At 37.6% G+C, this 14,243-nt stretch overlaps 1 protein-coding gene across 1 annotated transcript in view; it reads right to left on the reverse strand.

Annotated features, from left to right (window-relative positions):
- The window catches only part of LOC113714015 (chromatin assembly factor 1 subunit FAS2-like), a 126,799-nt gene that overhangs the window by 17,137 nt on the left and 95,419 nt on the right, over positions 1 to 14,243 (reverse strand). The window contains exons 3-5 of the mRNA XM_072057938.1: positions 909 to 1,012; positions 546 to 757; positions 356 to 452 (exon numbers count right to left, since the gene is read on the reverse strand). Of these exons, the coding sequence (XP_071914039.1) occupies positions 356 to 452; positions 546 to 757; positions 909 to 1,012 (413 nt within the window). The remainder of the gene's footprint in view (positions 1 to 355; positions 453 to 545; positions 758 to 908; positions 1,013 to 14,243) is intronic.

The raw sequence follows: 14,243 nt of genomic DNA on the forward strand, positions 1-14,243 counted from the left end.
ACCAACGGCACTGCTAACATAAAGCACATGAAAAATATCTCCAGATAAGGATCAAAGATTGCATAGATGTTTATTTAGCAACATAAAAGTACGTTTAGTCCAATATTCACTAGCACCCCATGTATGCAGGAAACCATCTAATATTTCCTGAATATAACTAAGTAATGAAGGTACGGCATTCCTCCTTTCTCCTTGATGTTTGGGAATGAACAATAAATAATAAAGGAGAATGTCAAAAATTCTGAGAGGTGAGGTGCAGTGCAGAGGAGAGGATAGATAATGCCAAGAGACAAAAAGAACTTATTAAAGCAACTTATTAGAGAAATGTCAAAATAACAACTTATTAAAGCAATACCTGCAGGCACAAGTAAGAATGATCCATCAGGAGACCAAGCTAATCTTCGGAAAAAAGATGGCAGTGTCTCATCATGGAAGAGGTGATTTTTAGCTGTCTGCATTTTGATACCACATATAAGACTCTTAAAAAAAGGAAAAGAAAAAAAGAGATTTAGTTCTGGCATGTGCCAGCAGAAGAAATTTCTAACCTTGGATTCATCTGTAGTCTGTGGTTCCAACCTTGATATGACATACTGACAAATGTAGTTCATCCTATCATTTCCTTTTGTTTTAGATGGCTTGTTGACATAAATCCTACAGGTTCTATCTGAGCTGAGCGAAGCTAAAAACTTAGCTAATGGATCCCATGCAACACCTTGGACATAATGAGAATGGCCATCTAAAATTTGATGCACAGAACCTGAAAGGTTAACATCAACCAATAGGTTTACTGAGAACAATGTCTGAACATCTAACAGCTTCAGATTTTCTTCTGCTTCTTCACTAACTATATGCGCAAGAGCTATCAACTGATGCACAAATAATATAACAGCTCACATTCGCTGCCCTACCTTTATTCACATCCCATATGATACAAGTGCTGTCAACAGATCCAGGAATAAGAAATGTACCATCAGTGGACCACTGCAAGTCCAATACATCCTTACGATGAAACCTATAAAAGGTCATTAGTCAGTACGGAAGCAAATGCAATACTCCTTGTCCTGAAATCATTCGCCTGCCATTGCTGCTGAGAATTCATATTGACATCAATCCATTTGATGCAGCAATGACAAGACATGATATATAACTAGACCATGATTAGTTCACCACATTCTCAAACAGTAAGACAAGATCTTTTAATTAAGACTACAAAACAAAAGATTGTTTTTGTACCAAATGTATTATTACATGGTCTTGATTCTGGAGTCAGTCTTAAATTCTTGGGCCAGAATTAATTTGATGGGATCACTGTGTAAGACTTACCTCCTTTAGAGGCAAATTATGACTCACATGATTGATTGATATTCTAATTAATTGATTGACAATTAATTGGTATCTCCCATTAGGCAATGATTGGTGATTGGTATCCTGATTAATTGATTGACATTTTGTCAATAATTAATTAGTATATTTCATTTGTTAGTGATTGATTGATATCTTATTCAATCAGTTAATCAATCAATTGGTCAGAAAATATTAATTTCAGTTATGAATTTTGGCAAGATTTCCTTGATGGAAGGAAACCCTAGGGATTTTTGTATTTGCCAGTAAGGGTCCCTAGCCTATCCTATAAATAGCCTGTGGTATTCCATTAATTGTACACTTTTGGGTTAGGCATAGGTTAGAAGATCCTTACTCTAAATTCTCTTTCTACTTTTCCTTCTTCTACATATTTTATATTGATAGAATAGACAAGAAGAAATCAAAGATACAAGAAGAGATCAACTTGTGCTCGACAACAATGGTTAGAGGTAAGTATATTTAAATTTCCGCTGCGTAGTACATTCACATGTACATAGTTAGTGTAACATGTGGTATTAGAGTCAACCTCTAACCATGTTGTTTAGCTTATAATTTCATGGTTTATTGGCAATCTGATAAAAGTTTTAGAGATTCGTATCAAGTTTAAACGAATCGAATTTAATTTGCCATGGGACCTATGGTCTATTTTCTCAATAATTGAAATTTATTGACTAATCCTATGTATATGTATCATTCATATGATACCTTATTTGGTTATGCAATTCATCCAGATTTTCTCCAATAATTTGGTATGATTGCAAGTAATTTGAATGTTTCTTGGACTTACATATTTGTGATTGTAAGGGTTATATGTATTGATTGTTATTATCAATACAATATAACAATTCGAGAAACATATAAAGAGTTGTTATATTCAACAATCAAAAGATTAATATCATATTAATCTATGCAAGATAATTGGTTGACTTTATATGAATGGATCTAGTGGTTTATTGAATCTTTGCTACCTTATTATGATATAAATATCTGAAGGTATGATTTCAATATGAGTTTGCCTCCATGTTTCTATTGTTATTTGGAATTATGTAGTATTTTGTGCACTACACTTATGTCCATTTATCTCATATTATAAGGTCAACATTAGTATGATTGATTACATTTAAATTTCAGAGAATTTCCTTTATAAAGTGTGTTTTGCATCTCAATTATTTGATACATGAAGTATTTTAATCACATAAAGGCTGGTGGTTAAAAATGAATATAAGAAAAAAAAAGGAAATTATGAAATTCTTTTGTCAAAATATAGACTTTTGACTATTTTGATATCCTTATAAAGTCTAGTACACTTTATGTTTGAGAGTAGCCATATCATCTCAAACATTGATGTACGACAATTTTGATCACATATGGTTTAGTGATCAAAATCAAGGATTTTTTGGTCAACAAATTGACTACTGATTTTCTATGAATTTTCATTAAAAGTTTTCTTACATCATATATTTGGGAGTAGCCACAGCATCTCAAATATACGGTGTAAATAACTTTAATCACACAAGATTGAGTGATTATAAAAGGAAAGGAAAATTCAATGAAATTCAGTCAATATAAAGTTTTTTGACTATTGATAAATAACAAAATGCCATGTTAAGAATTTCACTTTTACATTACTATTTGGGAATAGCCACAGCATCTCAAATATTTGATGAGAAAAGTTTTTCATCACATATAGTTTGGTGATTGAAATTATGAATTTTTAGTCAACATATTGACTAGTTGACAATTTTTCTTCTAATGCCGTATACTTAGGAGTAGCCACAGCATCTTAAGTATATTGGTGCTTGGAGAAATTTTGCATTTCTTTTTCACATATTGTTGAGTGATTAAAGAAATTAAAAAAAATTGGCATCTATATCAAGTTGCAATTAATTCATTGAGATAGTTATCCGGCCCCACAGGGAGGTAATTATTTTGATGAGATTAATTGACATAAGATGGTAAATTACACAGTCAATTAAGAGATATTTCTATGCCCACAGGTACGAATTATTTCTTTATTTCATTGTTCTAGATTACTAATCTTATGATTAAGTAAAGTAAATTGTGACGACCCCACTTCTCCCAAGGGTAATTACATTCTCCAAAAGTATCGAGTCAAACCACCAAAACAAAAAACAAACATCCTAACTGTTCAACTATTACAAGCAAATCTTACTATACTAGTATACGAGCCAAAAGTCCCCGCGTCGGCCCCTGCTAAGGAAAACAAAAGGAATGTGGTAAGCTATATGCTTAGTAAGTAAACAGGGGCGAAAGCATAAATTTCACGTAACAGTTACACAATAAGAGTAAAGCAAAAGCAGAAAAGTAACATCACATAATAAGGATACAGGTGGCTCCAAAGCCAACTCATGTGCCATGCGTGATCTCCTGCCGACACTCCGTCGACCACAAATAATAGTCCGTAGAACTTCACTTGTACACCCACCGACACCTTATCACCCTCACTGGCCAGTCACCTCACAAACTTGCCCGGGCGAACGAAATCACAAACTTGAGCTTGAGTCACAAGCTCGGGTCACAAACTTGGTCACCTTCTCGGTGAACCGGATTCACAAAATTGGTTCATAACATGAACCTACAAACCTGGTGACCTCAGACTAAGTTGGACTGCCTTCGACCAAGCCCTAACCGGCTCGAATAGTCCAACCAGGTCAAGAGTTCGCCCCAAACTCACAAACTTCACAAAATTATTCAAAATCACAAACTCTGCAAACTTCACAAACTTTATTCGAAAGTCGCCCCGAGCCACAAGCTCAAGGGTTTTGGTTCCAAAAGGTTCATATACATATGCCATGTACAGATATGTGCGCAAATTAGGGTCTAGGTCGAGTGCGATAAAGTACACCCTCGCCTAGGTACCCTCTTCATACAAATCGAAACACATAAGCAACGAACACACAAAAGCGGCCTGAATACTTACCCAGAAACTGAAATAGCAAAAGTACGAAGTCGGATCGAAATGAACAGCTAGTAGTGGGCCCCACCAATTCCGCCCAGCTCACCACCGTCTGAAATAGAAGATTGTGTCACATAATATCGCAAACGACTACTATCGTGCCTAAAACAAGCAAAACGGCAAAAACGGCACGTGCGCACGTAAATATGACGAACGGAAACGGAGACGGCCGTTAGCGGAAACGGCAGATTTGACACTCGTTTCTAGTTTACTCATAAGTTGAGCTACGAATATCGGATTAAGGCGTATGAGACGCCATATCGAAGCTTAAAGGATGAACAACAACTGTTATGAAGACATCCAGAACTGAAACTGTGACAGCCCCACCTCCCCCTAAGGCGTACCAAAGGAGTTAGCGGACTGCCTGCCCAGCTCTCGCCAGGACTACTAAAATGTCAAATCCTAGCTCAAGTCGTTCGGGAAAACTATTAGCGCGCTTAGCCAACCCAACAATCGTAAAACGGAAAACAAAAGTCAAAACGTAGGGTGAATAGTGATTGCCACGTCACCATCCGCCAAGACCCAATCGAATACAGGTAATCCAACAATCACTGAAAATGTTTATCTCAATTCATATCTTTTGATGATTACAAAACAATTGGATGTTTCTAATACTTTTTGTAAAGATCCTTTTCAGAAATAAACCAAACAGGTATGTGGAGTTAAAGCAGAAAAAGAAGACCAGAAAGGAATGAAGTATGCTGAGGATGATGTCGGACGCACAAAAGGAAAGTATCGGACGTCCGATATTCTTTGAGTATCTTCGAACGAGTAGAGAACTCAGACTCGGACGTCCGAAGAAGACAAGCCAGGAGTTACTCTATTACTAATTTGGTTCGGACGCTCAAAACCTGTGTATCGGACGTCCGACAAATGTTGCTGATCTTCGGACACAACACTTTGGATGCATCGGCCGTCCGAAGGAATTGAAGAAGAAAAGTCCAAGTATTCATCCTATCCTCGGACGCATGATCGGACGTCCTAAGAGACTCGAGAAAACTTCCAGAACTCATTTATATCATTCGGACGCATAAAAACCAAGCATCGGACGTCCGACAGCACCAACGGCTAGTTGACTCTTCAGCTGCCTTCTACCCGTTGACAGCATTAATTGAAGAATTCTCTGATCTCCTATAAAAGGAACTAAGTCAGCCACCTCAGGGAACTTTGTACATCAAGCCTACATCAGATTGTGAGTGATTCAAGTGCTAGAATACTCAAAAGAAACATTTGTATTCCTTGTATGTGCAATCTTCGTGTAGCTGTTTTTCAAGTGTGACATAGCTTCTTCAATAGTGTAGCAAAGAGAGGGTTTGCGACTGTTTGTAAAACTTCCTTGCTTGACCAAGTGTATTTTGGGGCAAGAAGGAAGTGATCCCTTCCTTGTACACATAAGATTGGTTGCAAGTCTATTCAGCTTGAAGTAACTTGGTATATAATAGAGGGTTTCAAACATCAGTTGTGTTTGAAGCTTGGTTTGGCTCTTTACTCTCATTTACTGCTTTTCTATATAAACTGCTTTTCTCCTCATCTCACTAATACCTGTGCTACTATATTATCTTGTTCATTGAGAAGTATCTTGAAAAAGAAGGGCTGTCTGTCAAAAAAGGTTGAATATTTACAAGCAGGTTTTTGAAAACCTAATTCACCCCCCCTCTTAGGTTGTCCTCGATCCTAACAATTGGTATCAGAGCTTGGTCTCCTAGAGATTAAGCTCAAGCGGCTTGGAGTAAGATGACAACCAGTCATGCTATGTTTGTTGAGGGGCAATCTGTTACTAGGCCTCCCATGTTTACTGGTTCCAATTATGTTAGCTGGAAAGAAAGAATGATTATCTTCTTGCAATCCATTGATATTGAGCTATGGTTTATTGTGAATGAAGGACCGCATGATGCTAACTTTCTTGATGCAGAAACAGGTTTGTTGCGGCCAAAAACTAGAGCTGAGATGAATGCTCAAGACAGAACCAATCTCACATTGAATGCCAAAGCCATGAATGTTCTTTACAGTGCCTTAGACTCAAATGAGTCAATTAGAGTAAAAGGGTGTAAATCTGCCAAAGAAATGTGGGATAAGTTAAGAGAAATTCATGAGGGCAGCGACAACGTAAGAGAACAGAAAAAGTCCATTCTGGTCACCAAATATGAATCTTTTAAGATGGAGCCTCATGAGAACATCGACAAAATGTATTGTAGATTCAATGATCTGATCAAGGATTTAGAGGTACTCGAGAAGGAATACTCTCTAGGTGAAAAGAACAGAAAAATTCTGAATGCTCTATCAAAGGATTGGGAAAGCAAAGTAACTGCTATAGAGGAAGCTAAGGATTTAAATTCCTTATCCATTGAATCTCTGATTAACTCTCTAACTTCCTATGAACTGAAGCTTAAATCTAAGTTGCAGGAAGAAGAAGACACAAAAGGAAGGAAGAGTATTGCTCTGAAAACGTCACAAGATGAAGATGAAACAGCCTCACTGGATGAAAATGACTTGGAAGGTGATGATAGTGACATTGCACTCATCACAAGAGGCTTCAAAAGATTTCTTAATAAGAGAAGATTCAGGAAAGGCGGATCCAGCAATTCCTTCCAGAATCAGACTAATGACTTCAGGAACAGAGGGAAACTAGAGTTCAACAAGAAGCAGAATGATAAATGCTTTGAATGTGGCCAACCTGGACACTATGCAAATGAGTGTCCAATGAAGAAAAAGAAGGAAAACAAGATTGAACGAAAACCAAAGTTCAACAATTTCCAGATTACCTGGAATGATTGCAACTCAGAAGGCGAAGTTGAAGAAGAAGAGGAATCTGCTCAAGTAGCTTTCATGGCCATTGGAGATGAAGAGGTAACACAATGCAACTCTCAAATCAATAGTGATAGTGAATCTGATGATGATGTCAATTCTTTTCTAGAAAAAATGCATGACAGCTTGAAAGAATCCTATGCTAAAAACAAAGAACTGAAGCAAAAAATCAGCTTTCTAATACAAGACAATGCAAATCTTTTTCGACAAAACAAATGCCTTAAGCATGAAAATGATAACCTGAAAAGGACTGAAACTGATGCGATTGCTGAACTTTACAAAAAGAAAAATTACTGTGACTTACTCAACAGTGAGCAATGCAGCCTGAGAAAAAGGATGGATGATTTATGTAAATTGTTACATCATGTGAAACAGAATCATCTTCAAAAAATTGACACTGTACCTTATGTTAATACTCATCGAATAAGACTGAACCAAAATACAAATGAGTTTGCTATCCACAGAAGAAGGCAAGTCAGATTCATCAAACCTGTTCATTTGATTAATCCTATGTCAATGTGCAACTTTTGTTATCAATCTGGCCACATGTACAGCAACTGTCATGTTAAGAAAAATATGAGGAATGGGATGAGATGCATGTGGATAGTCAAACATAAGACTAACTCTCAAGGACCCAACATGTAAAGGGTACCAAGTATTATCTTGTGGGTTTGTGTGTAGGTGAACCAGGATTACAGTACTAAAGGATCAAAATGGTTCATTGATAGTGGATGTTCAAGACATATGACTGGTGATGCATCACAATTTATTAAACTCAAGCAAAAAGCAAGTGGAAAGGTAACTTTTGGAGATGATAACAAAGCCAAAACTGTTGGCATTGGCGATGTTGGTAAGAATGATCAAACTTTTATTCACAATGTTCTTCTTGTTGATAATTTGAGCTACAATCTGTTAAGTGTTAGCCAATTGTGTGATAGGAATCTGTTTGTATTATTCAAAAAGCTTGAATGTCTTATATTTGACTCAAAGTTCAACATTATTTTCAAAGGAAAAAGAGTTAATGATGTCTACGTTGTGTATCTTGAAAATTTTGATTCCTCATATCTCAAATGTCTCAAAGTAGCAAATGAGGACCCATGGTTATGGCATAGAAGGTTGTGTCACTTCAATATGGACTTGCTGAAAGAAATTTCTAAAAAGGAACTTGTTAGAGGTCTTCCAAAAATCAGATTTGAAAAAGACAGAATCTGTGATGCATGCCAATTTGGAAAACAAGTCAAGGTCTCTTTTAAAACTAAGAAATGTGTTTCCACTTCAAAACCACTTGAACTTCTGCACCTTGATCTATTTGGCCCTACACAGACTGCAAGCCTTGGTGGTAAGAGATATTGTTTTGTGATTGTTGATGACTTCTCTCGATATACTTGGGTAATATTCCTTGCTCATAAAGATGATGCCTTTAAGAATTTTACCTCATTATTTGCTAAAGTACAAAATCTGCTTGGCTTGAAAATTGTTAGAATTAGAAGTGATAATGGGACAGAATTTAAGTTCTGTGGTTTTCCAGAATTCTGTGATCACAATGGTATTACCCATGAATTCTCTATTGCTAGAGTTCCTCAACAGAATGGAGTTGTAGAAAGAAAAAATAGAACTCTCCAAGAAGCTGCTAGAACCATGCTTAGTGAATGCAATTTACCAAAATATTTTTGGGCTGAAGCCATAAACACAGCTTGTTATACCATGAATAGAATTCTTCTAAAACCAATTTTGAACAAAACTTCCTATGAGCTCATGTATGATAAAAAGCCAGTAGTCAGCTACTTCAAAGTATTTGGTTGTAAGTGTTTCATTTTGAATATCAAGGAACATCTTGGAAAGTTTGACAAAAAATCTGATGAAGGAATTTTCTTGGGATATTGTGAAAACAAAAGAGGTTTCAGAGTTTATAATCGTAGAACATTGATTATAGAGGAGGCTATACACATTACTTTTGATGAATCTAATGGTGACATTTCTATGAGTTGTGGTGATGATGATGACACAGGTGTTCAAGAAGGACTAAAGAAACTAGCAATCAATGACCATGACTCTGCTTCACCAGAAACTGATTCAAAGGATAATGATGCTCAGATCAGTCCAGCTGAAGAAGTGAATAATAGAGATACCACTACTCCTAATGATCTTCCAAGAGCCTGGAAATTTGCTCATAATCATCCCAGGGAGCTCATAATTGGTGATCCTTCTGAAAAGGTCAGGACTCGTTCCTCTAGACATCTGGTAGATAATCTTGCTTTTGTATCACATATTGAACCAAAAAATGTTGTTGATGCTTTGAATGATGAGCACTGGATTTTAGCTATGGAAGAAGAGTTAATCCAATTTGAAAGAAACAAAGTCTGGACTCTGGTTGCCAGACCACAAGGCCATCCTATCATTGGCACAAAATGGGTGTTTAGAAACAAATTGAATGATAAAGGGGAGATTGTTAGAAACAAGGCTAGACTGGTGGCTAAAGGATACACTCAAGAAGAGGGAATAGACTTTGATGAGTCTTTTGCACCAGTAGCCAGGCTGGAATCCATAAGAATGTTTTTAGCATTTGCATGTTTCAAGAATTTTAAATTATTTCAAATGGATGTTAAGAGTGCTTTCTTAAATGGATTTATAGATCAAGAAGTCTATGTTGACCAACCACCTGGCTTTGAAAATGTATCTTATCCAAATCACGTGTTTAAACTCTCAAAAGCTTTATATGGATTAAAGCAAGCTCCTAGAGCATGGTATGAACGTCTGAGTGGATTTCTGATTGAAAATGGTTTTAAAAGAGGCATTGTAGACACTACACTTTTTACAAAACAAAGCTCACAAGATCTTTTGATAGTGCAAATATATGTGGATGATATCATATTTGGTGCTACTAATGAAAATTTGTGCAAGGATTTTTCCATCATCATGCAAAAAGAATTTGAAATGAGCATGATGGGAGAACTGAATTTCTTCCTTGGACTCCAAGTGATTCAAACCCATGATGGAACATTTATAAATCAAACAAAATACACCATGGAGTTGCTGAAAAGATTCAAAATGGAGGATTCAAAGCCTGTTGGAACACCTATGTGCACCTCTACCAAACTAGACAAAGATGAGGAAGGTATTAAAGTTGAGGAGAAGAAGTACAGAGGTATGATTGGAAGTTTACTTTATTTAACTGCTAGTAGGCCTGACATCATGTTTGCTGTGTGTTTATGTGCTCGATTTCAATCCTGTCCAAAGGAATCACACTTGAATGCAGTAAAAAGAATCTTGAGATATCTTAAAGGAACCTTAAATTTTGGCCTGTGGTATCCAAAATGTTATGAACTTCCTTTGTGTGGATTTTCTGATGCTGATTTTGGAGGTTGTAAAATAGATAGAAAAAGTACTACTGGTATATGCAACTTTCTTGGAAATTGCTTGGTCTCTTGGTTTAGTAAAAAACAAAATGCTATCTCACTGTCCACTACTGAAGCTGAGTATGTTGCTGCTGGTGCTTGTTGTGCTCAATTGTTGTGGATGAAAAACACACTAAATGATTTCGGTTTAGTGTATGAATGTGTACCCATGTACTGTGACAACACCAGTGCAATTAATCTAACAAAAAATCCCATTCAACACTCTAGGACTAAGCACATTGATATTAAGCATCATTTCATTCGCGATCTTGTCTCAAAGGGGATAATCCGTGTTGAGTTTGTTTGTTCTAAAGAACAGATCGCTGATATACTCACAAAAGCTCTTCCGCTAGATCAATTTGTGTCTTTGAGGACTAAGTTGGGTGTTATAGAAAAAAATGTTCTGAGTCTTATTTCCAGACAATCCTTATCGGACGTCCGATGAATTGGAACGGACGTCCGACAGTGTTCTTCATCCAAGGTCCAGAAAATCCCTGGCTCGGACGGTTGTGTCGGACGCATCACTTCGTTCGGACGTCCGACACTCAAAAACTGAGTCCTATAAGACAATTATCCACTCTTCTCAATTCATTTTCCTTCATAAGTCTCGGACGCGTCCTTTCAGTTTCTCTAAAATTTGAAATTCAAATTCCTCCCTCCTCAAACCAAGTTTCGAGAAATTAACTCAACCAACTCCATTACACCTCTCCTGCTCATTAATAATTCATAAAAGACACTCCTAACACCCAACAACCCCAAAATTCCTAATTTACATACGAAACCCTAAAATCCTATAACCCTCTCCTTGCGGCTTCTCAGTATTCATCAGTTGGTTCCTACTGCACTCTTTCTTTGTACACCACACTCCTTATCCAAAAATATATCCACATTGCATCATGGTTAGAATGAGAGGAGGATCTTCTAGTGTCGGACGATCCTTTAGGCTTAGGGATGAAGATGTTGAAATTTTGGAACCACCTCCTGTGGCACCCAAAAAGAAGACTGCAACCCGTAGTGGTAAGGTGAAGCAGACTGCCCAAAGAAAACTGGATATCCAATCTGCTGAATCATCTGATGAGCAGTTGGATGGGCAGAACTCTGAAGAGAACATTGTTGGTAGAAATGAGGAACCAGAACAGGTTGACCAGGGAGATAAAACTGTCACAAGATCCTCTGCTAAAAGAAAGAGGTCCGCTAAGAGGAAGAGCACTCCTCAATCCAAGAAAAAACAGTCTGCTGATCCCACTGATGATCAGCAGAATGAAGAGAACACTACTGGGAATAAGACGACTCCTGAACCTTCCACCAGGAAGTCTCCAAGGACTAGATCTGAGGCTCAAAATGTGGAAGCATCTGCCACACAAACTTCAAGCAAGAAACGCTCTGGAAGGGATCCTGTGTCTCAACCAGTTGAAGAACCCACTCCTCTTCCGAAATTCATTGATGGTGAAGCCAGAGACAGATTTGAGTTGGTCTCCCAAAAAGGTTTTATCACCCAAAGACTTATCATTCCCTATGAATTCCGTAAACTTGATCTTGAATCTGTTGTCAAACTGTTTGAGTTCCAGAAATGGACCCATATTCTAACCATTCCTAATGTCTTTTACCCTGACATGCTATATCAATTCTTTGCTAATCTTAGAAAGGGTAAATCACACACTGAACTCATCTCTAGGGTCAATTCTGTGGACATCATGTTAACTCCTGACATTGTGAACTCCATTTTGAAAACTAGCATTGAACCCAGTTTCAAAGGAAAAATTGCAAACTTCTTTTCATATGAGGAATTTCCTTCTGCCTATCATCACTTTTACAATGCTAAACTCATGACTTATTTTCAATCCAAATTCAACACCCCTACTGAGGCAAGATTGGATGATCTCAGTCCTCAAAATCTGATCATCTTCACTATCATCTCGAATCTGTTGGTGCCAACTGATGGCCACAGAACAGATGCAAATAAAATGGAACTATATCTTTTCTACTGCTTTGTTGAAAAAATTCGCATTGACTTTGGATTTGTAATGTGCAAATTTCTACTCAAAATCAGCACTGACAGTCGTAGGAAGCTTTCCTATGGCAGATTTCTGACTCCCATTTTTGCTCATTTTGACATACCCTTTTCTGGCAAATCTCCAAAAGAAAGTGCTTCTTCAGTTTTCTCCAAAACTTATTTTGAAAGAAAGAATCTAAAATTTTTTGAGGGTCATTGGTGCTACAAGGAAACTGTGGCCGAGTCTAGAAGAAAAAATTTGCATGAAACCCCTGTCACTCCTAGAACTCCCCATGATCAGTCAGGATATGTGTCTCCTTTCACCATTCATCCCAGAAAGTCTGCCAGTAAGTCCTTCCCTTCCAATTCTGAGGTCATCTCCCTGCTTGAAGACCTCAAACAGCATGTTATGCTTCTTGAAGATGGTCTCATGATGACCATGACCTCTGCCCAACAATCCTCCTTTCTTGAAAAAAGGAATCTTCTTGTGCCCCCTATACCTGAAACAAATGAAGCTGCTCATCAGAAAGAACCAAGATCTGAGCCCACAAGGCCAACCACTGGTGATGAGACTACTCTAGCTTCTAGTTCTCAGCCCAAGGACAAAGGCAAGGCTCCAATTACTGAGGAAGAAGTTGAAGATGATGATGAAGAAACTGAGGAAGAGGAGGATCCTGAACAGTATCGTCTGACCAGGAGGAGGCCTGGATCATCTAAAATCACTATCTAGGCACTTCTAGGTCACTGCACCAAAATCTAGGACTATAGTTTATCTTTTGTTTTAAGTGCTGGACACATGGTCTGTAAAACTGGATAGTTTCTTTACTGTTTATGAATGCTTTAACTAAGTATTGTGTTATGGATGTTTTTTTTAATATGATTGGTATGTATGTGTGCTGGTTGAATGAATGTGTCTGATTGACATCTGCACGATGATTACCTCCAAACTGTGATGAATATTTATACTGATTTGTTGGTTGTGATGACAAAAAGGGGGAGAATTGGAATTGGATTTGGTTTATAACTGATGGTATAAAGTATCTAGTTAGGGGGAGTCAGTTTTAGGGGGAGTAATATACTACTCATGCACTTCGTCAGGGGGAGCTGCTATATTTTGTGTTGTATCCAATTGTTTTGTCATCATCAAAAAGGGGGAGATTGTTTATCTCAATTCATATCTTTTGATGATTACAAAACAATTGGATGTTTCTAATACTTTTTGTAAAGATCCTTTTCAGAAATAAACCAAACAGGTATGTGGAGTTAAAGCAGAAAAAGAAGACCAGAAAGGAATGAAGTATGCTGAGGATGATGTCGGACGCACAAAAGGAAAGTATCGGACGTCCGATATTCTTTGAGTATCTTCGGACGAGTAGAGAACTCAGACTCGGACGTCCGAAGAAGACAAGCCAGGAGTTACTCTATTACTAATTTGGTTCGGACGCTCAAAACCTGTGTATCGGACGTCCGACAAATGTTGCTGATCTTCGGACACAACACTTTGGATGCATCGGCCGTCCGAAGGAATTGAAGAAGAAAAGTCCAAGTATTCATCCTATCCTCGGACGCATGATCGGACGTCCTAAGAGACTCGAGAAAACTTCCAGAACTCATTTATATCATTCGGACGCATAAAAACCAAGCATCGGACGTCCGACAGCACCAACGGCTAGTTGACTCTTCAGCTGCCTTCTACCCGTTGACAGCATTA

The sequence above is a fragment of the Coffea arabica genome, chromosome 7c (genome assembly GCF_036785885.1).
Source record: "Coffea arabica cultivar ET-39 chromosome 7c, Coffea Arabica ET-39 HiFi, whole genome shotgun sequence".
NCBI lineage: Eukaryota > Viridiplantae > Streptophyta > Magnoliopsida > Gentianales > Rubiaceae > Coffea > Coffea arabica.